Raw genomic sequence first — 24,239 nt, 5'->3', positions numbered from 1 at the left:
TAAGTGATGGTGAAGGTAGTTTTGGGAAGAGATGCTCCCTGAATGGGAGACCAAAGCTATAATATCCTCTGCTTTATCCTTATCTCAGGACAACTTAAACATGAAAAATGATCCAGGTGTCCAACATGATTGGTGTATATATCTGGCTTGAGATTTCAGCCACCTAAGTTTTTCCCTAAGTAGCTAATACAGGCCTATTACTGCCCATATCTGTACAACAGACTTGCTCTTCCCTTATCTCCCACCCCTACTACCCCTGGTGTCCTGCTAGCAAACAAGCTTGAACGAAGTGGGAGCAGGAATATACATATTAATCTTACGTGACCTACACATAGGGCTCTGGGCCCAGCCCAACATATCACTGTCATACTATCTGGGCACCTGCCAATTGTAAGTTCATTTGGGTTCATGTGGAAATAATCCTGGGGAATTAGAATTAGAACAGAAAATTCCTTCATTCTAAGAAGATGAAACTGCTCTATGTTACAATACACTGAGTGAATAGTCCCTTTTATAGAAGCAGAGGGAGGTGATTTGGAGTATGAAGCACTTAAAAAGTCAAGGCTGAGCAGGCACCCAAGAGGGGGATGGGACCCATTTCCAGGTTACCTTGCACTACACATTCAATGGTGTTCAATAAGGTATACCCTACAGTAAAACCTGCTTCATAGTCAAGTCAAGTCAATCAACATTTATTATTCATTAACTGAGTACACACCCTTGTGCCAGATCCCGGGGGACATAACAAAGGTTAAATAAAACACAGGCCCTCTCCTTGTGGATGCTACACAGACACAAGGGACTACAAGACGAAAGAACACAGAAGTAGAAACAAAGTGCTATGGAAGGTCTTGGTGGGAGGGGGAGTGACATCCAAGTTTGGATTGGAAGGACCTTCAAGAAGTCAGCAGGCAGAAGGGAGGAGTACCTACAGTCCAGGCACAGAAAGCACCACAAGCAAAAGCAAAGCAGCCCCAAAATGGAGGGTATGTTTGTGGCACAACCATCAATCCAGTGGGGCTAGACCACGGAGAAGGCCAAGGGGAACAGGATGAGACAAACTTGGGTAGGCTGCGGGGCACCAGATTTGGGAAGACCTTAAACACCAGTCAAGAGGAGTTTGACAATTACTGTGCAGGCAATAGGGAACCATTTATGATTTCTGAGTATGTCACATGATGAGGTCATTAGGAAGATACAAGCGGCAGTGGAGAGAGAAGGCAGGCCAGGGAAGAAGACCTCTTAAGTGGCGACTGCATAATCCAAGCAGGCGCTGAGGAAGGTAGTGGCCAGGTGAGCAGAGAGGAAAGGATACATGTGAGAGAGACCACAGAGGTAGAATCAAAAGGACTTGGTAACAGATCAGAAAAGAAGAGGTAAAAATAGCACCGAGGTTTGAACCCAGGAGGTGAGATGAAGGGTGGTGCCCCCAGCACACATGATGTGACATGAGAGGTCCTGTAGCCAGCTGGTGCTCCAAGATGAGTCAAGGCTGGAGTCCAAGGGTCATCTGCTTTAAGAAGACACTCAAAGCCTTGGAACTGGCTACTCTCTGACACTCACTTGGTCCAGGCCACAGGGACCAGAGAGGAATACTCCAAATAGCTCTGGCTGATAGCTATAAGGAAATAGCTTTTCACACACACACACACACACACACACACACACACACACACACACACACACACATCCCCCTTCTTTGATAGAGGACTTATTATTCAGTAAGTAAGGCACCTTTCTCACTCCTTCCATCTCCCCTTCATGCTCATAGGTCCCCAGAGGTGTCTCCAACAATGACCCAGGGCATCCCACCTCCTACACCGCATTATCCTGCCATGGCCAGTGCAGTTTTCTCATCACCATGATGAGCCTTATTTCACTCGCTGATCAGTGCCTCAACTGACTTCCTGGTTACCCGAACCTGATCGCTGATAGTTCTGACCCTCTGGAGGACTCCTGGAAGGTGACCTCATTTCCTGCTGGAGTCTAGAGAGTCCAGTCTGAGTCTCCACTTAGAGATGTTTCATGCCATCTCTCTTCCTTGAGATAAAATGCTTTTCAAAAACAATGAAGCCGTCCTTTGTCAGGATAAAGCTAGAGCTAGCTGGTTGGCTTTTAGAAGTGCTGGCGAGCAGGAAGAGCAGGAGAGGGATTTGTTCTGATCCTTCCACTGCCCAAACCCATCATGTCCTAGCTTCTCCTCCAGCTCCTGGCTTCTGCTGCTCTTCCTGAGAAGGCTTTTTCAGCCTTTGGTTTCCATAAAAGGACCAAATAAGACTTTCACCAGAGGAGAGAAATGAGCCAATGGAGACAGAAAAGGAAGAGCTGAATACTGAAGGGAGACCATAGTGCTGCCAGGGAGAAGATTACGTAAGAGGTGGCTCATCAACCTCAAGACTGCAAAGAGGAAAAGGACCAAAAAAAGCGCCACTGCATTTGATGATCAGGAGAAAACGGCTGGCTTCTGAGAAGGATTTCAATAGAATGACTGTAACACAATACAAGGCAGCCTTTTAAAACAAAGTACTGGTGAGACACGACCATGTTTCTAAGCAGCTGGTATGGAGTCAGTGAAGAGTTATGAACTGAAAATGCCTAAGGGAGTTGGAGTGAGACTTCAGGAACAGGTGAGAGGGGCTGAGACCCAATGTACAGGTAGAGGATTTAGTCTTAGGAAGCAGTGGTACTCATTCTTCTGAGACTTGAAGGAAGGAAAAGAGAGCGGGTGATGCCTCGCAGAATTTTGAAGGAGTAGAGCTGTAGGAACAAGTTCTGGTCACATTGCCACAATTTTCTGAATGAGTAACTTTAATGTCATTGTAGGGTTTGGAGAAGGGAAGTGGCAAGTGACTGACTTTTGAAGGCTGAGATGAGAGCCACTGTGGGAAATCCACCTGGGATTTGATCACTTTAGCTTGAATTCTCCAAATTTCAGTGAGTGCTCTGTCAACCCCACCTCATGTGGCCTTACCATTCAAAAGGCTTCATTCTGTTATGGATTCTCTGGTGTTGAATAAGTTGTGTGCTCAGACAGAAGGCCTTTCCACATTCAGTACATTCATAGGGTTTCTCTCCAGTATGCATTCTATGGTGTCTAGAAAGTTGTGTACTCTGGCGGAAGGTCTTTCCACATATGTTACATTCATAGGGTTTCTCTCCTGTATGAATTCTGTGATGGGAAGCAAGTCCTGTGATCCAGCGGAAGGCCTTCCCACAAACATTACACTCATAAGGTTTCTCACCAGTATGAATACTCCGATGTTGAATAAGATGGGCACTCAAGCGGAAGGCCTTCCCACATTCACTACATTCATATGGTTTCTCTCCAGTATGAATTGTGTGATGGGAAGTAAGTTCTGTTCTCCAGCGGAAGGTCTTGCCACATTGATTGCATTCATAAGGTTTCTCTCCAGTATGAATTCTCTGATGATCAGTCAGTCCTGTGCTCCGTCTGAAGGCCTTCCCACATTCTTTACATTCATAAGGTTTCTCCCCTGTATGAATTCTCTGGTGTTGAATAAGTTCTTTGCTCTCACGGAAAGCTTTCCCACATTCATTACATTCATAAGGTTTTTCTCCAGTATGAATTCTCTGATGTTCATTAAGTCCAGTTCTTCGTCTGAAGGCCTTCCCACATTCATTACATTCATAAGGTTTCTCCCCAGTGTGAATTCTCTGGTGTTCATTAAGGCCAGTTCTCCGTCTGAAGGCCTTCCCCACAGTCTTTACATTCATAAGGTTTTTCTCCAGTATGAATCCTCTGATGTCGAGTAAGTTCTTTGCTCTCTGAAGCCTTTCCCACATTCTTTGCATTCGTAAGGTTTCTCTCCAGTGTGAATTCTCTGGTGTCGAATAAGTTCTTTACTCTCACGGAAGGCCTTCCCACATTCATTACATTCATACGGTTTCTCACCAGTGTGAATTCTGTGATGCACAATAAGTTGTGAGCTTTGTCGGAAGGCCTTCCCACATTCATTACATTTATAAGGTTTCTCTCCAGGACCAAGTCTGTGAGGGAAGTAATGGACAGGCTGTGATTAGTGGCTTTCAGGCATACACTGCATTCATAAGGTCTCTCTTCAGTATGCATCCAATAATACTTAAAAGGTCTGAATCCTAATGAAGGATTTCCCACCTTCACTGTACTTTAGAGCAGCTTCTATAGCACTTATGACTCCAGGGCCTCTGAGTTTTTCTCCAGTCTGAATCCTTTTCATTCTAGCTCTAAATCTGTGAGCTTGTATCTATCAGTGAACCCAAACTAGATGTGTGAATAGCCCTGGAGCCCTTTCACTTAGGAAGCCTTTTGTTCTATAGCTTTTCGTTACTGTGGAAGATTGCCTGGTCCTAGCCAAAAGCTGTTGCTGTTTTCATTGCTTTCATGGCCTTGCGTGTTTTGGGGAGTTTCTTTTAGAGTGAGTTTTACTTACCTAGGATGTCTCACTACTTTCCTCGGCTGCTTTTCTAGCCTGGCATCACATTCTGAAGTTTCTCCCAAACTAGACACACAGGGCCGATCCCATGTGAGTATTTCCTGGGACGACTGTTCCATAGAGAAGCCCAGCTTTGGAGATGACTCCTTGGTTTCAGGAGCCACCTCCCAATCTGAAAGAAATAACAAAAGGTGAGTACCTCTGCCCTTCCTGCTGGGAGACAAGAAATTCCTGCTTACTCAGTCCTGCCTTCTCCATCTGCCATTAAGAAACAGCACTGTGAAACTTCACAGGGTAGAACAAAACAATGGTAATATCTTCAGTTTGTACAATCTCTTTTTTGTAGGAGTAGGGAAAAGGATAGGATTTGTGATTTTATTGGTTCAGAGAACCACCCTCCCCTCAACAGATTAACACAATTCTAAGAGTTACCTGAGGTTAGGAGGGTTGCCCAAGTCGATACAGTTTGTATGTGTTATAAGCAAGAGTCCTTCTGACTCCTAAGTTCACTCTAGCATACCCACTACACCTATACTATATCTATATGTATACCATACTATATACAGTATATACACTATATCTATACTAGTTATACATGGTTGATAAAAAGCATTCACACTCATCCTCACACCAGCCTTGTAAGGTAGGTTGGTCAGTTATTCCTTTTACAAATGAGGAAACTGGGACTCAGAGTTATTTATTTAGTGACTTACCCAAGGTAATAAATGTTAATCTGGGTTATGTTTTGGCTCACAGAAACAAAGGGGAAAAAGACCTCAATGGCCTTAGTCCAATTCATCAAAGGACTTTCCACTATAATATACCCAGTAAGTGCTTGCCAAGTTTCTCCTTGAAGACCACCAAGGAGGGAGGGGGAGCCCACTACTTCTCAATAGGTCCACTTTTGCACAGCTCTAAGTTTTAAGAAGTTTTCCCTGTTATCTACTGTCTAAACTAGTCTCTTTGCAACTTGAACCCATGATTCCTGGTTCTGCCCTCTGAAGCCAAATGGAACATATCAAATCCCTTTTCCACATGACAGTCCTTCAAATACTTTGAGTCTACAATTTCTCTCCCAGTCTTCTCTTCTCTAGGCTAACCATGCCCAATTCTTTTAACTGCCTCTAAAACCTGCACTCCTCTTACCAAGTCACACTGCTTCTCCACCTCTAAAGCCTGTGCTCTCTCACCAAGTCACACTGTGTCCCATGAATACCATCCTAACTCCTGCCTATAAGACTTTTCCTAAGTTGTTCCTTCTTCCTGGCTGGAATGCACTCCCTTCTTCACCCTCATAAAATACCTAGTGACCTTCAAGGTCCAGCTCAGGAACTGTACCTTCTAGATAAAGCCTCTCCTGATTCCCCCAAGTTTATTCGTTAGCACTTTTTTCCCTTTCAAAATTACTTCATATGGGTCATTCTTATTTGTGTATGTATCTGCTATATCCTCCTAGAAGCAGAAGGGGAACTTCTTAGGGGCAGGAACTGTCATTGGGGTGTGTGTGAGTGTGTGTGTGTGTGTGTTTTGTATACCCTGTACCTAGTAAAATGTCTGTACGTAGGACATGCTTGATGTTTACTGAATTGAATCCAAAATTTATAGGAAATTGATACAAATCTATAAGACAAAGAACCACCTCCTCATGGTCTAATGGTCAAAAAAACATAACCAGTTTTGTAAAAAAGAAATGCAAACTAACAATAAGAAGAAATGAAAACTGAAACAATTCTAAATTGTCACCTCAGACATTACTGCCTCATTCAAATGATAAAGGTATTAACAGTTGGAAAAAGTCAATGTTTCTTCAGTGGAAACCAATTTGGAGTTACGGGGAAAAACTTAGTAATAACTTTCATTCAATGATCCCAAGGAGGTCAATGTGAGATATAAAAAGTTCTATGTGTAACAGCTACAATGTGTGATGACTTTGATAGAGTTATCCCTTCTTTAGCAATACAAGGATCCGAGATAACTCCAAAGGACTCATGATGGAAAATGCTGTCCACATCCAGAAAAAGAACTATGGAGTCTGAATGCAGATCAAAGCAGATTATTTGCTCTCTCTTTCTTTCTTTTTTTTTTCTTTTTTTGTTTCTTTTTTCTCATGGTTTCTCCCATTGGTTCTAATTCTTCTTTACAACATTAACTAATGTGAAAATAGGTTCAATATAAATGTATATGTAGAGCCTATATCAAATTACATGCCATCTTGGGGTGGGGGAAGGGGGGAGATGGGAAGAAAAATTTGGAACTCAATCAAATGTTGAAAACTAAAAATAAATTAAAAAAAAGAAAAATGTAAAAAAAAAGTTATATGTGCCTGAAATAGTCACAACAGCACTTTAAAAAAAGAAAAAGAAGCTGGAAGCAAAATAAGTGGAAAAGGAATGTGATAACTACGAACTGTGATAAATAAGTATAATGGAAACAAGGAATAAAAGACAGTCAGAGAAACAGAGGAAGATGTATATGAACTAATGCCAAAGAAAGGAAATAAACACAACATTACAAAACAACAGAATTCCCAACCAATGCAATTGCCAGCATTGCCTCCAAATGATGTATAATGAAACACACTTCCTCTTCCTTAGTTGGCAACTACTAGACCACAAATATGGATTTAAGTTAGACTGTCAACAAGAGAAAGTTTTGCTTAATTGCCAAATGCTAGCTATCATTAACTGCATTTCTGTGTGTATGTATATAGGTATGTATGTGTGCATGCATGCATGCATGCAGTAGTATCAAACTTAAATAGAAACTGGATCCCTGCTCATTATATATTGACTTAGAAAACCACAAATTAACATTATCTATGTTGTATTACAGTTTTATTTATTTTGTTAAACATTTCCCAATTACATTTTAATCTAGTCCAGCCACACTGCAGAATTTTGCAGGTTGACACCTCTGCATGTTAGGCATGCGTTTAGGGTAATTTACGGGAGGTTACTGGGCAGGAGAAAAGGATTCATTGACACTGAGGTACAGAACACAAAATGCATCAAGGCACCATTTTTTAAATGGAGTACTGAACTGCCTGGAGCAGTGGTCTACAAAGTGGGAGCCAAGGACAGTGAGGTCAACCAACTGGGGAACAGGAAGACAGGTCATATCCTGCTAATCTTGGCCTTGCCCCCAAAGCTGTTGTTTGCCCTTCATTTCTGAGGAGGACCAATGACATCACGGGGTGAGGTATCGACTTTCAAGTAAACTGGATTTAAGTGAGGCAAAGCTGCACAAAGGCATCAACTTCACTCTCTCCTCCAGAGTCCTCACAGTCCAGCGGCAGCACAGAGCCAAGACAACTGGTGATGGCTCAAGATGCAGTGGATAACCCTGGCATCTCTGCTGTCTGACCAAGCTCTAAGCACTCCAAAGCACCTGCTGCAGCTGCCTTCAAGGCTATTGGGACATATCGTTCTCATCTGCCCATTCTGCTAGGCAGTGATGGGTCTTCACATGCTTGGGGCAGCCATCTCCCTAAATCACCAACAGGTTAGAGGCCCGTCCATTCCCCTCCCCCTGGTATAGCCGTCTGCCAAGACAGTTCTGCAGGGGTGCAGCCACTGCGCGTGCTACACATCGGAGCCACAAGTGAGAGAGGATGACAGGTGAACACCAAAGGTGGATGAACAGCCCTCACACCCGAGGTAATAGTCCTCCAACACAACTGCCACAGCCCTTAATTCGTCCCAGCTGAGGGAAGCACCGACTCAACTTGAACCAGGCACCTGAGACGACAGGGCTGGCAACACTGACCTCCTCGCTTTTCTTTTTCTCAGTTTCCCCTCACCTTGTTCTTTTGTGGCTTCCATAAGTGCCCCTCAACTGGAGGGCACTGAATCACTTGCTGGTAAGTAAGACACTTCTAATCTCCCTTTTTTCCCCCAGTGGGAAAGAGTTAAGTAGAAGAGGATGAATAGCCTTGGATAGGCTGTCATGGGAATTGTAGACAGTCTTTGCCCCCACACCCACCCCTCTTCCAAACTTCCCTACTTCCTTTGAAGGCACCTCTACCCTTCCAGGTTTCAGATTCTCAACCTCTTCAACAGAATTATTCTCTTCAAGTTACCGATGACCTCCGAATTGCCCAACCTGATGGCCAATCCTCATCTTTTGCTTCTTCCTGGAGACTCACCCTCTGGTCTTCACATTGCTGAAAACAATACAAGTCTGTCATTACAAAAACTCTATCTGCACACTTGAAAAACTTGGAGATCATTGAACCTGTTTAAGAATCTTCTAGATGAAGAGTTCCAGTGAGTTTTCAACCCATTTCTTAAAAAATGCAAACTTTCCAATTAGTTTCCAAAAACAGATTTGATTGATATGAAAGAAGATGGAAATTAACTAGCCAAAAATCAAGGGAAATCTCTAACCGAGGAGGGGATTGAAAAATGTACGTTGAAATTCTGTTAGTGCAGCCAACAATGGATTTTCTGGGTCTACAGGATCTTGGGGAAATACCTTTGGTTTTTTTTAGTTTTGATAACCAATAAACTGAACCTCTCAAAATAGCTAACATTTACGTGGTGCTTACTAAGTTCCAGATATCTCCATCCCAAATGTTCAAATGGATTATTTGTGCCCAGATCTGAGGTAGAACTTTCTGAGCTCATACTGAACTGATCAGCCACAGGAGAATACACTGTACATTGACCCCAACATCACATTATCATTGGTCCTCTTCAAGTACAAAGGACAACTTTGTTCCAGGCACTGTGCTAAGTATTTATAATTATTATCTCATTTGATCCTCAGAAGAACCAAGGTGTTAAAATTATTCTCATTTTACAGATGAGGAAACCAAGGCAAACTGAGGTTAAGTGACTTGCCCAGGGTTATAGAGCTAAGAAGTATTTATGGCTAGATGTAAACTCGGGTCTTCTTGAGTCCAGGCCCAGCATTCTGTGCACATAGCGCCACATGGCCACCATATCACTGCACCCCAAGAATATTCCTGCTTCCCTGTCTGCCGTGTCATACAGCTGAGTCATTCTGAGACTGAAATCTACCAGACCCCTCTAAGCGTCTTCTGACAAAGTATCTAACCACAACTCCTCCTCCCATCTTGATTTGTTTTAACCCAGAGGCACATTTACCTCTGGTTCATCTTGTTAGATCTGACCTGATATAAACCACTTGCACTGGCTGGTTTCCACAACTCTTGTGTAGATCCATCTGTCCAGCCTCTACTTGAAAAGTTAAAAGGTTTATTTAGCTCAAGTGCAGACCTTTACATTCATTTCTGTAAAGATTTCATCTTCATCAAGCTAATGATTCTTTCCTCGTGGGATCTTTTGTGTGTTCACTGTCTCATATAAATATTAACCTTCCTTTCCAGCCTCGTCATCTGCAAATGTAACAAACATACCATCTATACCTTCATCTTCATCATTGATAAAAATGTTGAGCTGAGGACAGCCTCCTGGGACCTCCCAAGCTGCCCTGTCCCCTTGCTTGGGTGACACCTCTTCAGGTTTGAGCATTCAAGTTACAGTCCATGGAATTATTATCACCTAGCTACAGCCTTTGCATTTGACCACAGGCATAGCGTCTAAGGCTCTTTCAAAGTCACCCTGTCAATTAAGGAAATCGAGGGGGCATCTAGGTGGCACACTGGATAGAGCACCGGCCCTGGATTCAGGAGGACCTGAGTTCAAATCCAGCCTCAGAAACATAACATTCACTAGCTCTGTGACTCTGGGCAAGTCACTTAACCCCAACTGGCTCATTAAAAAAACAAACAAACAAATAAATAAATAAAGGGAATCAAATTAGTCTTCTACAAAATGTTCCTGATAAGAGTCATGCTGACCAGCACCGATCAGAGCTGCTTGTTCCAACTGCTCATTCACCGTGCCATTAATGATTCTTCTTAGGGGGTGTCTAGGCCTATGATTTCATTGGCATCGTGTGTAGTGAGGAAATTCTCATGGCAACAATCAATAAGCCTTTATCAAGCAGCTCCTATGTTTCAGGCACTGGGGATACAAAGAAAGGCAAAAACACAGTCACTGCCCTCCAAAAGCTTACATTTGAACAGGGGAGACAACATGCAAACCGCCATGCACGTACAAGATCAAGATAGTGTACTTGGAAGACGACCCACCACCAACGCAAATTGGCTCCTTCTCTGAAGGGACAGCTCCGTTGGAAGCAGAGAAGTGACCTAAGGCACAGAGCCCTTCTGGACTCTGAGGCTGGCTCTCCACCCACTAACCCACACTGGTGCTTCACCAGTTCTAGGTGTTCTGCCAGGGACAGAGCCATTGAGCTCACCGACCTAAAGGCTGCAGACATTCTTTTTCCAGTCTCAAAGTGTCACACTGGTTCTTCTCTAAGCTTTATTAAAGATCACTGACTGCTCTTTCAGAACCTGGACTGGTATTCCCCCGGGGCTGCTGATTTGAACATATATGTAGAGGGCAGCTGCATGGCATTTGGGGTTTCCTGCTGGGGCTTATTTTGGTTCTGATTTATCCAGTGCAAAAATCCTCCTCTTTGGGAGAAAAAAAGCAGAACAGAATTGGGCTATGTTTGTCTTCTTGCTGGCACTCTGACCAATCCCTGCCACTGAACGGCCACTCTGTCACTGAGGTCGTGGCCTGCCTGGGATCCTTTTCTTGCCCCAACCCCCACAGCTTAGGAAAACAACCCTTTGGCTGACCTTAGCCATCATCTTCATCCTCCTCCTCCTCCTCCTCTTCCTCATCAACATCACCCTCCCCCACCCACCCACATCATTCTGGACTTTGGAATAACTGACACTATTCTTACAGAAGTCACTCTTCTGCACACCCCACCAGGCTGCCCACTTCATTTGCTCATCACCCCTGCAAGCCATCTCTCTAAAGGAAAACAATTGAATCCCAACTCTGTTATCACCACACACCTCATAATCAAATGCCAGTCACCCCTAGCCAAAAGTGACTTAGAGAAGGGCCATCATCACCACTCTCCATTAAGCATCAATTATTCTGATCAACAACGTCTTTTTAAATGCACACCAGACTAAGTGAAACATGGCTACTACCACAAACCTGAAAACGTGGCCTCACAGCCTCAATTTTATCACATACGCCAGCTAAACAATGAAGAAACCATTTTATAAAGGCCTCTCCCCCGCACCCCAAGGCTCCTCTCTCCCCACCAATTCTGACCAAGCCTTTTTCTTTCTACTATAACAACAGCTAACCTTTACGTTAGGAGTAGCTAGTTGGTACAGTGCACAGAGCGCCACGCCTGAAGTCAGGAAGACTCATCTTCCTGAGTTCAAATCTGGCCTCAGATACTTACTAGTTGTGTGACCCCGGGCAAGTCACTTATTAACCTTGTTTACCTCAATTTCCTCATCTGTAAAATGAGTTAGAGAAGGAAATGGCAAACTACTCCAGCATCATTGCCAAGAAAAACCCAAACAAGATCACAAAGAGCTGGGCCTGACTGAAACAACTGTATCACCACCACCACCTTCCCGTAGGCCTTTCAAGGTCGCCGAACATGTGGACATACACCATCCTTTTGATCTTTACAACTCGGGGTGAACATCCCGGGGCTGCTGCCTCATGTTACGGATGGCTCTGGGAGCTTATGTGACTGGCTCATGTCCATACTAATTAACACCAGGTAAGTGCAGAACATAGACTCGTCTTTCTTGACTCCAAGTCCAAAGATATTTCTAGCACAGCCTGTTGCCCAATTTATTTCACTACCTATTGGGTAAGTTAAATCCCCTTCCAACTATGCTCCCAGCATGACAGCTCTGGTTACGGTGTCCACGTGGGGCTCATCTTATTGGCTATATCTTTAAGTCTTTTTGATCCAGGGTCAACCTTACCAATCACCCCACCCACCAAAGGCCAGTTAGAGTTGAATGTCCTCAAAACAAGAGAATCAACTGACAAAAAATGATAAATTGACTGAGAGCAAACATTTAATAAATGCTTGTTGCCTATCTAATCCCCCCCCCCCACCAAACAAATTCAGAAACTGCAACAAGGTTGTAGCTGATCTTCCTGCCGGCTGCTTTCCCCACCATAAGCCTTTCCCCACTGCAATTCATCCTCCACTTAGTTGTTCAAGTGATCTTCCTAAAGTATGGGTCTGACCATACCCTCACAGTACTCACTGGCTCCCTATTACTTTCAGTATCAAATATAAAGTCCTCTGTTTAGCTTTTAAGGCTTTTAACAACCTAGCCCCTAGCTCCCTTTTGAGTTTTCATATATATACTTTATTCCCCTTTATCTACTCTGACACAGCAACACTGACTCATGGCTGTTGCTTGCATCAGACACTGTATTTCCTGATACCAGGCCTTTGCACTGGCTGTCCCCCATGCCTGGAATGCTTTCCCTCCTCTTCTCTCGACTCCCCAGAAGGGAGACATTCCCAATTTCTCCACCTGCTAGGACCCTTCCCTCTAAGGTTCCCTTCCACACACTCGGCATGTGCCCCCATTCGAATGCAAACTCCTGTACTGTGCTTTCTCTTTATACCCTAGTACTTAGGGTGCTCCTCGGCACACAGCAGGCACTTCATAAATCCTTTTTGCCTGACTGAATGCCTGAACGCTGAGTTCCTAACTCACTTGGGAACTTCATCTAGTGCTTCCTTCAATATTCCACCAATGTATTTATTAAGCATGTATCGCGTGCCCAGCTTTGTGCTGGATTCTAGGGATATAATTAGCCCTTGTTCTCAAGGAGCTCACACACCAGGGGGAGGAAAGGGAAGAGGAACAGCAGGGGCTCCACTTCTCATCTGACAACCAACAACCATTTCAGTGCCCGCCATACCTTGCCAGGCACCAGAGACACAAACGAAAAAGTGGAACAGTCCCTGCCCTCAAGGAGTTCATATTCCATCGGCAGAGCCAAAATACCAACTATCTACACAGAGATAAATAAACATAAGGTGATATTTTCGGGGAGTTGGGGAGGGCCTTTATGAAGAAGGTGGCGAGATCATTTCTGGCATGAGGGGCAGTTATCACAAAGGCTGAAGAAGACAGGAAATGAAGCACCATATGTGAGATTAGTTTGGCTAGACTACAGATGGCAGGAAGGGCAGGGACAGGGAAGTAAGTGGAGAGGTGAACTACTAAGGCTGGAAAAGCAGATAAGAAAGGACCTGAAATGCCCTCTGAAGGAAGGCGATCAGTCGCTCAACAGGCTTATAAGAACGATGACTCCTCTGGCGAACATGCTGCACTATGCGGCCAGCTGAGGTTCCTCCCAACTGCGAGATCCTATAATGCTGAAGAAAGGCCAATGGATCTGCCAAAGAAGAGATCACTGGTAACTCTGGAGGGGAGAGTTTTAGTTAAGACAAGGGGTCAGAAGCCAGGCTGCAAAGAGTTAAGGAGTCAAAGCAACAAATCTAGACAACTTACTCTGGAAGGCTGGTTATGAAAAATGCACACAATAAAATACACAGGATTACCGAGGAAACCAATGATAATGACACAGAGTCACCAGAACCCAGGCGAATGAGGTACCCACATATGAAGCTCCATTTTGTGTCTCTGAACCTTTGTAGCAACTTCCCCCCATGGAAAAGCTACAGACTGATGCTAGAAAGGCAGAAATGCCATTTCAGGAGAGACTCCCCCTCACTTAATGGGTGGATGAGCCCTAGCTGTCAGGATCCTAGAGGCGAATCTGTCTTTATCGATGGTCCTGCCCAATAAGGAAGGGCAGCAATCCGTAGGGAAACAGCTGGGAAGAAAAGGGCACATGAGAGAGGCTACTTAGCCAGGCTTGAGCTCCCAAGACTCAGAGGTCAGAGGTCCTGCTGAGGTATAGATCAGAGGGAAATCACTGACTGTTTCTAGGGCTCAATTTAATAAAAATAGTGTCAGAATCTTCTAGGCACTCTCTTGTCTTATAGACTTGCCCAAGGTCACATCCCCTGGATGTGTCAGAGAAAGGTCTTGAACCCAGGTTCTCCTGGCTTGGAAGCCAACTTTCTCTATCCCATGCATCCCGCTGCTCCTCACAACTCAGTAAATTATCCAATAATTACCTAATATGGACAAGGTTCTGTGCTGGTGCAACAGAAGCGAGGGGAGAAAAGGAATGGCCACACATCCCCATCCAGGTCAACAAAGTCCCTGAAATGGGGATGAAGCCCTTCACAAATGAGGGCCTAGAAATAAACCTAAAAGACACTAAGCAGGGCACAAAGGCCACCAACCCAAATGGCCTCATGCAAAATGTCCACATTTTTTTGGAAGGGAAACACCGAGATCAGGGAACAGATGGGAGGAAGTTGGGCTCATCCAGGGTAGAGGTCAGTGAGGAGGAAGAACGGGAAATGAAGCAGCCCACAAGCCAATGCCAAAGCAATGTGAACGATGTATCTTAAGAGCCGGAAGGGACCTGGGGAAGGGGGCTGGGGGGGGCAGCTTGTCCAGGGAGGCAACTGCCACTCAACATGGCAGAGCCAGCCATCAGCCCCAAAGACTCTCTGGAAGGGATTCCCCAAGAGAAGAAGGAAGGAGAGGGAGAGAAGCAAGAGGAAGAAGGGATCCTAGAAGAAGAGCAAAAAGAGGAAAGAAGGGTCCAGGAAAAGGAAAAAAGAGGATGGGGAAGGAAGAAGCCAAAGGAGAAAAGCAAGCAAGAGGAGGAAGAAGAAGAGGCCAGGAGGCAGAAGAATTCCAGTTATGAAGTACCTACTCCAGGCCCTGTCGGGGAGCTAGGGGACAAAGATAAAAAGGAAATAATTCCTGCCCTCAAGGAGTTTATACTTGGGGCGGGGCTGGGGGTGTGTGTGGAGAGACACAATGTGTACACAATTAAGCCAATACAAAATATTTAGAAAGTACATACAAGGTAAACTGGGGAGATGGGAGATCAGAAAAGGCCTCGAGTAGAAGGTAGCACATGCCCTAAGTCCTGGCACGAGGAGGAACAGGCAGGAACAAAGCCAAGGTGCTTAGAAATCTCGGAGCAGCAAGTTGTCCAGTTTGCCTAGAAGGAAAAGGGAACAGGGCGGACGATGGGCCTGGCCTGAGCTGAAGCCAGGTGGCGAAGGGCATGAAATGCTAACCACAGGAGCTGGCATTTAGCCCTGGAGGCCACAGGAGTGAGTGAAGCTCCTTAGGCAGGGAAGCAACCTGAGGCAGCTGTGTGAAGAACAGACGGCAGAGGGGAGAGGCAGGGAGACCCAGAGGAGACTCACGCTGCCAGCCAGAGCAGGGAGGTGAGGGGTCTTGTTAAAGAACAGCCAAGAGGCAAGGGTCACTGGGTCAACCCCAGTCAGATGGAGAGGAGAGCCACGACAGAACAATGTCACACACACCCTCGGGCCAACACCCCCGGAAAACATGCTACAAAGGCCAAGGATGAACACTGAAAGAAGGCCAACTGATTTAGCCAGAAAGAACTCACTGGCATCCTGGGAGAGTGCAGGCCCAGGCAAGTGAGAAGCAGGAAAGCCAAGAGAGCGTGAGGGAAGTGCGGAAGTGATGCCTGCAGGACCCAGGTAGGAGCGTGCAGACGTCACAGAGTGTGAAGGGCTGGTGGAGCAAGAGGAACGGGGGCAAGCTGAGGGCAGCCCGGAAGGAGAGAAGCAGGGCCGAGAAGAGCCTGAAGATTAGGGAGAGGAGAACCCCACAGCCCACACAGCTGGACTTGGCTGAGCGCTCAGGGGAGCTGGGCTGAACTGCTGTTTGCTCTTTGTTATTCTTTGTCAAGAGGAGCTCCGGGAGGGGAGGAGGTCGATATAGCGGGAGGGGAGAGTGATGTAAAAACAGAAGATAGCCATAAAATGCTGGCGACTGGATGGCTGTCTGGAAGGAGAAGAGGGGAATCTGATGGGAAACTGAGATGAGGTGAAAACAAAAAGAAATCAATCAAATGCATCTGAACGATTCAGGAGAGGGGAGGACGGAAGAAGGCGCAAGCTCTGGGAGAAGGCACAGGACTGAATCAAAGGGCTAGGCCCTATACTGGACAAAGATGGAAGGGAAGGCCTCAAACACAGCAGGACAGCCATAGCAATGTGTCACTGGGACCTCAGCAACTGGCAAGACGCTAAACAAATGGTGCTGTGTATATCTACAACTGCCCCCCGCCCCCAACACACACACACACGCACATGCATGCACACACAGAGACACATACACATGCATTGCCACAGAGACACACAAAGACACACATACATACACAGGCACATACACACATACACTCAGACACACACATGCACATGCATGCACAGACACTCCCACACATCCCCACACACAGACATGTACACATACGCACAGTGACTACAAACATGACAGTGAAGAAGGCAATACAGGCCGGATGCCAGGTAATTCCCATGTGCCTCCTCCTCCCTCCTTCCCTGGGCGGAGGAGGGCCTATTAAGCCATAAAACAGGCAGCCCTGCCCTGGGCCTGGCCCTGGCCCTGTGGCCCCAGTGGCTGCCAGGACTGAATTGCTTTTTTCCTTTGTTACAATCCCAGGGGAGGGGGTGGAGGGTGTGAGGGAGGCAGGCAGAGAGTATATCCGAAAGCTATCAGTACAGAGAACGAGGGAAGAGAGGAGGAGCAGAGTGACAGCTGGAGGGAGTGGAGAGTAAAGTAAAGGGGCTCTTCCTCTTCCGGGCCCCGGAATCTTGTGGGCAGCCTGTGGCGAGACCCCATTCACAGGTCGTCACCTACATTCACAATTGAAAGAAATGTTCAATTTCAGCTAGAGATTAGTGGAAATGGAGCCCGTTCTCCCCCCATTCAGGCTCAAGGACCCCCGATGGGGGAGGGGGTCCACCCGAGGTTAAGAACCCTGGACCAGAGGCCGGAAGGGAGCAGAAGGAAAAAGGCCACATGCCTAAGAGGGCAACATGGAAGGGGAGAATGCGGCAGCCAGAAGCAAGGGGCATCAGAGGGAGGGGAGAAGAAAGGGACCGTGGGAAAAGAGGGGAAAAGTTTTAGTGACTAAAACCAAGGGCCCGCTCATAGGCAAGGGGCCAAGGAGGGAGAAGTGGAAAGGAGATCTAGCAATCCAAGACACACAGGGAATCTAACAAAGAGAAAGCCCAACAGCCATTCCCCAGTGAGGAAAAGGTCAAAGGATGTAAACAAACAGCCGCCTAACTGTTAACAAGCAGAGGAAAGACTGCTCCAGAGCACATAAAAAAGAGACGTGCAAATCCAACCAGTCAGAGGTTTTGCCTTCTGAACGCTGGGGAGGACAAAGCCAGCAAGACGGGGGAAGCTGGGAATCAGTCCAGTTCAGGCTTTCAGACCCAGGGCCCTGACTGCTGGGCGCCTTCCCCAAGGAGGTCAAAGGCAGACGAGCCCCACAAGGAGCCAAACGTTTGCAGGACTCAGTGAGTCCACACACGTTCATCAGGCGCCTACAAGGTGCCAGGCACCATGCCGAGTGTCAGTCCTACTAGGAAGGTAAGAGGCTGCCCTTGTTCTCAAGCTCAGTCTGATAGGGGAGACACAAATAAGCTACAGACTGGACACATGGGAGATACTGAACTGGTGAAAGCACCAGAAATGAGGGGGAGCAGGAAAGGTTTGCTAGAGAAGAGGAGATTTTAGGTGGAACGGAAGGAAGCTAAGGATCAGGCAGAGATGACAAAAGATGTGACACAGCCAGAGAACACACCGAGAGTGGAGAGAATGGAATGTTGTGTGTGAGGAACAGCCAGAAACCCAGGGCTGCTGGACTACAGAGCACATGCAGGGGAGCGAGTGGTATAAGGCAACTAGAAAGGGGCGGGGCTTTGAATGCCAGAGGATTGCGCATCTGCTCCTGGAGGCAGCAGGTAGCTACTAGAGGTTATTGAGTAGGGCGTGACATGGCTGGATTCTCACTTTGGGGCTGAATGGGGGGTGGATTGGAGCAGGGAGAGACTGGAGGCAGGCAGACCCGCCAGCAGCTACTGCCTTATCCAGGGTGAGGGGATAAGGCTCTGTACCCAGGAGCAGCCGAGACAGAAGGGAGAAGGGAGTGGATCAGAGATTTTACACTCTTTGGTAGAAAAAAAAACTGGAAATAAAATGGGTGCCTATTGACTGGGGGGAGAAGATGCACTAAACAAATCATGGTCCCTGAATGCACTGAAATATTATTGTGCAGCTAGAGACAAAGTCTATGAGGGATTCAGGGCGACAGGAGGGCTTGAACGAATGGCAGGGAGGGGAAGGAAGGGCACACCGAGAGGCCAAGAAGTTCAACAGGAGCTGGACTTCAGAAGACTCAAAGCTCTGCAAAGCATTTTTGATCAGGAAGACCCAAATTCAAATCTTACTTCAGACCCAGGGAAAGTCATACAACACTCTCAGCCTCCGTTTTGTCATCTGCAACATGGGGCTCACAGCAGCACCTACTTCCAGGGTGGCTGTGAAGGTCAAATGAGATAACAAGAATAAGAAGTTTTGCCAACTGTAAAGTGCTCTTTAAATTCTACTACTGAGTAGTAGACCTGAGTTCAAATCTGGCTTCAGGCACTTGACACTTGCTAGCTGTGTGACCCTGGGCAAGTCACTTAACCCTGATTGCCCAGTATAAATAAATAACAAATTCTATTATTATTATTATTATTACTACTATAGATGAAGAAAATGAGTCTGAGAGAAGTTAGGTCACTAGGATTTGAACCCAGGTCTGAGAAGAGAGGAAGCAATGCAGCAGGTGGGGCCTAGGGGAATGGAATGTTCCATAAGCTGTCCCACAAGAGGTACCTGTGTGGCCTGGTTTGCTAAAGAGCTTTTGTTACAAAGAAACGGGGAAGGCCTCCACCTGAAGTAACAGACACAAAAAACCAGGAGAAAGGTACTTTTGAAAAGGTCTATAGGTGTGGTGGAGCCCTACTGCACCGGGAGAAATGAGGAAGAGAGGGGTGTCAGGGAGGTTGCAGCTGGCCAGGGACAGGAGCCCATGCAATGGGCAGAGCACAGAACCAGAACCGTGTGCACTCTGATGTCAAGGGGAGAAAAGCCGACCAATAGCCTGAGAGCACCCAAGCTGTTAGACTGGACTGCACGTGTGTGACAAGGCATAGGTTTTTCTTTTCTCTTTTTCAATAAGGTGGGAGTGGGAGAAAGAGAAAATAGATTTCTGTTAATTAAGAAAAATCCACTAGAGAAGGGGGAGGGGCCGCTGCAGACACCTGCCCATGGAGTCACGATATCGGTCACCTTAATTGTTTTATTTTCTTAGGAGGATTTTCGTGGAGGAGCATGAGGGCATCTGGGCATGTCTTCAACGTCAAAACCAAACTCGGCGATGGAACTTCCAAAAAGAGACCCCAAGCCCATCTGCCTGCAAGCCTGAGCAAGAGCTGGGGACAGGACCACACGGACCACTACCAATGAACGCGATCAATCCCTCCCATGTCTCCCAAAATAAAATAAAAAGCACAAGATGGGCAGAGAGGGGAGGGGAGGCTGGATAGAGGAGGAAGAGGAAAGGGGCCAGAGACAGGGAGAGGGCAGAGAGAGGTGCCGGGAAGGGAGGGGCAAGGAGGAGGAAGAGGAAGGGGCCCAGGAGAGGGAGACACTAAGTTTTGGAGAAGGGATAAACAAGACCAGAGGAAGAGGAGGAGGGGATGGGGAAGCCATCATGCAAAGATGTCTGCCAGAAGTGGCCCTGGAGGGGGGGGGAGGAGGAGGAGGATCAGACGAAGAGGTTTTCAGTTTTAGAGAGGGCGAGGGCAAAGGAAAAAAAGCCAAGGCCCAACGTGAGGATGGGGTAAGGGGGCCAGGGGAGAAGACCTTCAAGCTCTGTAAGTCATGGACACAAATCCATAAACCCAAGAGCCCCAATGGATAAGAGGTGAAAGGAAGTAAAGAAACATGGGTCCAAAGAGGACTGCAATTAACACCCCCCCCCCAAAGATAAGAGAAATGCAAACAGCTCAGAGGCTTCACCTCACACCTAGTGAGCTGGCAAAGACAAAACCATGGGGGAGCCCAGGAGCTGGGGAAAGACAGGTCCAAGAATGGACTGGTCCCAGGCCTCAAGCCTCTGAAGCCCAGGCACCAGTGTTCTCCAACAAGACGAGTCAGCCTGCAACTTCTCGGGCGAGAAAAGCACCGGAAATAAAGCAGGCGCCCATCGAATGGTGGGGGAGCAGAAGAAATCGGGGCGCCTGAATGCAATGGAATCTCACTGCTGCAGGAAGCCAAGGCGAGGAGGCATTCAGGGAGACCCGAGAGGCCCCTCTGCCGTGGCCTGACCAGGACAACAGCATCCAGGGTAGCTGCAAGAATGGTGAGGAAGGGGCCACTAAAACACAGCTGGGTGCTGGACCAGCCGCAGCCATGGCTCAGAGAAGCCCGATGAGGAAGCGCAGCTCCCCGGGGAGCCTGGGGACCAGGGCCGTGCAAGGCCCGGCAAGCTGGGTGGTTTGACTTAACTGCCTTTTTCTTTGTTACAAGAGAAAGTTCCCAGTGGGGGAGGAGAGAGGATATATCCGGAAACTGCAACAAAAGGCATCGATACAGTTAGAAAACGAAAAAGAGAAGAGGGGGCAGAGAGACGGGCTGGACGGCCACAGGAAGGAGCCGGCAGGCGGGGGGGGGGGGGGGGGGGCTAGGAGAGAAGAGGGGAGGAGGAAGGAGACCACGGGGGAAGGGCATGGAAAAGGAGCCATGGAGGAGGAGGAGCTCCTCAGCCTCAGACACCGTCCACCACGCTCTCCTCCACGACACTCTCTTCTCTCTAGGGTTTTGGGACGCCCCTCTTTCCTAGTTCTCCTCCTACCCCGCTGACCACTCCTCCTCCACATCACAGCCTCTAACTGGAGGGGGCCCTCTTCTCTTCTCCCTCCATACTGGGAATCTGATCACCTCACCGCCTCTATGCTGAAGACTCTCAAATCTCCCCACCTTGACCTCCAATCTCCCATCTCCAACTGCCTTACAGACATCAAACTGGATGCCCAGTGGACATCTTTTTTTTTTTTAAGGCAATTGGGGTTAAGTGACTTGCCCAGGGTCCCAGAGCTAGTATGTGTCAAGCCTTTGGTCTAAGGCTGGATTTGAACTCAGGTTCTCCTGACTCCAGGGTCAGTGCTCTATCCAACGCGCCACCTAGCTGCCCTGCCCGGTGGACACCTTAAACTCAGTATGTCCAAAATAAAATGTACCCTCTTTAGCCCTAAACCTCCCTCCTGCCTTCCCTGTTAGGGGGCCCTTCTCCCCTTCCAGTCCCAACCTGGGAGGCATCCTCCACGCCTCTCTACGCCTCCCCTCCCCTCCCCCACATCCAAGCTGGTGTCAAGGCCTGCCCATTTCACCCCTGCAACATCTCTTCTCCCACGCTGCCACTCCACGGAGTGTAGACTGTCTACACCTGGACTGCAGCAGCAGCGGCCGGGGGTCTGCCTGACCAGCCCGTCCTCTCCCCTGAGGCCACCGAGGGGCTTCTCCTACAGCACAGGTGAGACCACGTCCCCCTCCTCGGCCTCCGGGGCTCCCCGTCACATGTGCAACAACAGCGAGCACTTATGGAGCGCCTACTGTGTGCCAGGCGCGCCAAGCCCTGTACAGGTCTTCTCTCATTGGACCCTTAGGACGAGCCTGGGAGGTGGCACTGGTGTGACTCCCATTTTACAGACAAGGAAACCGAGGCAAGCCAAGCGTCTGAGGGTGGACTTAAACTCGGACTCCCTGACTCCGAGCCCCACCTTCTCTGGCCGTGCCCCCACCTTCTCTGGCCGTGCCCCCTCCTCCACGAAGCCCTCCCGGACCCCTCCTCACTGCAGGGCCTTCTCTGGGGTCATTCTCTTCACTTGGCCTGACTACGTCCTGGCTGCCCGTGGCCTCCCCCGTTAGAGTGGGAGCTCCCCGAGGGCAGGACCCGGCGCACAGTAGGAGCTTAATCCGTGTTTCCTGACTGACAGGACGTGAGAAAGGGGATTGTGGGGGATGGAGGGGGAGGGGGAGGAGAAAGAGGGTCTCAAACCTGCGCAGGAGGGGGAAGGAAGAGAAGCGGCGCTCCTGATTGGCTCTCAATCCTTGCCCCCTCCCATCCCAACCAATAGGCGCGTCCGCTCCCGGGGGGGCGTGGCCCTCGGCCGGCTCGGAGAGGACTTGCGCATGCGCGTCCCTCAAGGCCGCACCCCTCCCCCTCCCCAGAGGACCAAGGACCTCGGAAAGCTCCGAAATCAGGCGCTACCCGGGCCAGCCGGCCTCAGCCTTACACTCACCCCGGCCCGGGACGCGGGGCCTGGGCACTGGCAGCGGCTGAGTACGTGGCGGAGCCGAGCAGGCCGCGAGCATCCGAAGTCGGCAGGGGTCCGGACCGGTCTGATGGCGGAGCAGCGAGGAGCAAAGGAGGAAGCGGAAGTCGCTTGGGTGCCGCCTGTCTCTTTTGTGGCCCCGCCTCTCGTCGCCTCGTGGCCAATCCCGTGAAAGTTCTTCTCCCTAGGCTTCTCTGGGGCCCCGCCTGCCGCTGTTGCTATGGCAAAAGCCATCCTGGGCCGGCAAAGCATTCTGGGAAATGTAGTGCGGCGGCGCTGGCCCGGGGATGAGCAAGCCCCAAGTCCCCAGGCTGGCCTCGCCCCTGCTCCTGCCAACCTCTGGCTCCCGGCAGTCCGGCCTCGTGCTGCTACTTCCGCAACCCCTGGAGCCGGTTGAGGAGAGAGGGAGGGACTGTGGGCCTCGGCCTCCCGCAGCCCTATCCTCCCAGGGTCACTCAGTGCGGGGCCGCCTCCTCCGGGAAGCCCGCTGGAATTGCACACTCACAGACTTCTCGTGAAAAGCTGGCTAGTATTTCCATAGCACCTTCAGGGTCGCCCAGGCTCGGGGTTGAGGGTCCCATTTGGGTCCCCTTTGGGCCTCACCACCCCCTTAGCCCATTTTACGGCCGTCCAGCTCCGGACAGTGCCTGGCCCCAGCTGGGGGGCCCATGGGGTGGGGGCGTGCGGGGGGGGGGTAGGGCGAGACTGACCCGGCGCTCGGCTCGGCTCCCTGGCTGCTGCTTGCCCACAACACCTGGGGTCCCTCCCATCCCTCCCGGCCCGGGAGCTCTCCGAGGTGCTGATTCCCGGCCCTCCCCGAGCCCCTGTGCCCTTCCGGCCTTGGGCGGCCAAGGGGATCCAGTGGTTCCCTAAGGCTTGATCCCCGTCCCGAACGTGTACCTCCGGCACACCCCCGTTGTTCCCTGCCGCCCCTAGGGGTCTGCCCTTGGACAGCACGTGGCCTTCTGTCCCAGAAGACGCCTTGGCGGGGGGGAGGGATGGGGGGGGGATGAATATATAAAGTGTTCCGTGTGAGTCCTAAAAGTCAGCTTCAAAAAACAGGAGGGAGAGGCAGGCCTAGGTCCAGCTGCATCTCAAAAAGAGCTGGGGGTCCTGGTGGACTAAGTACAAGTCAGCAGTGTGATGTGGCAGCCCCAAGAGAACTCCCAGGCATAGGGAGGTTAGAGGAGGCCCGCTGAACTTGTCCTCATCAGTCCCTTACTGAAGCATGGTGTCTGCTTCTGGGGCCACCATTGAAGAAGGGCATCAGTGAGCTGGAGAGTGGCCGGAGGGTAGCAATAAGGTTGCTGAAGAGCCTCAGGGTCACACTATTGGGGAATCACTGAAAGAGCTGGGAATGTTTGGTCTGGAGAAGAGAACATCTGGAAGGAGGATTGATAGCTGTCTTCAGTAGGACTGGAAAAGGGCATTAGACTTGTTTTGCTGGCCCAGAGAGTGGGACCGGGAAAATGGATAAAAGCAATGATGATTCAGGTTCCCTGTAAAACCAAAAACCCAGGGCTGCCCAAAAGTAGAAAGGGTCCTGCCCGGATGCTTTGGGCCCCCTTGTTGGGGGAAAGAAGTGGGAATCTC

The 24,239-nt window shown here is 48.7% G+C and overlaps 1 protein-coding gene across 1 annotated transcript; it reads right to left on the bottom strand.

Moving 5' to 3' along the window:
- Positions 1–676: 676 nt before the first annotated feature.
- On the bottom strand, positions 677–22,763 carry LOC110201796 (uncharacterized). Its single transcript, XM_078151902.1, is given in 5 exon segments — positions 677–3,717; positions 3,719–3,782; positions 3,784–4,008; positions 4,431–4,605; positions 22,614–22,763. Coding segments are annotated over 5 exon segments (1,287 nt in total). The 5' UTR covers positions 22,687–22,763; the 3' UTR covers positions 677–2,967.
- Positions 22,764–24,239: the final 1,476 nt, after the last annotated feature.

This window comes from Phascolarctos cinereus, unplaced genomic scaffold, assembly GCF_003287225.1.
Source record: "Phascolarctos cinereus isolate Bilbo 61053 unplaced genomic scaffold, phaCin_HiC Scaffold_4;HRSCAF=312, whole genome shotgun sequence".
Taxonomy (NCBI): domain Eukaryota; kingdom Metazoa; phylum Chordata; class Mammalia; order Diprotodontia; family Phascolarctidae; genus Phascolarctos; species Phascolarctos cinereus.
This window is presented reverse-complemented; position numbering and strand designations above follow the sequence as displayed.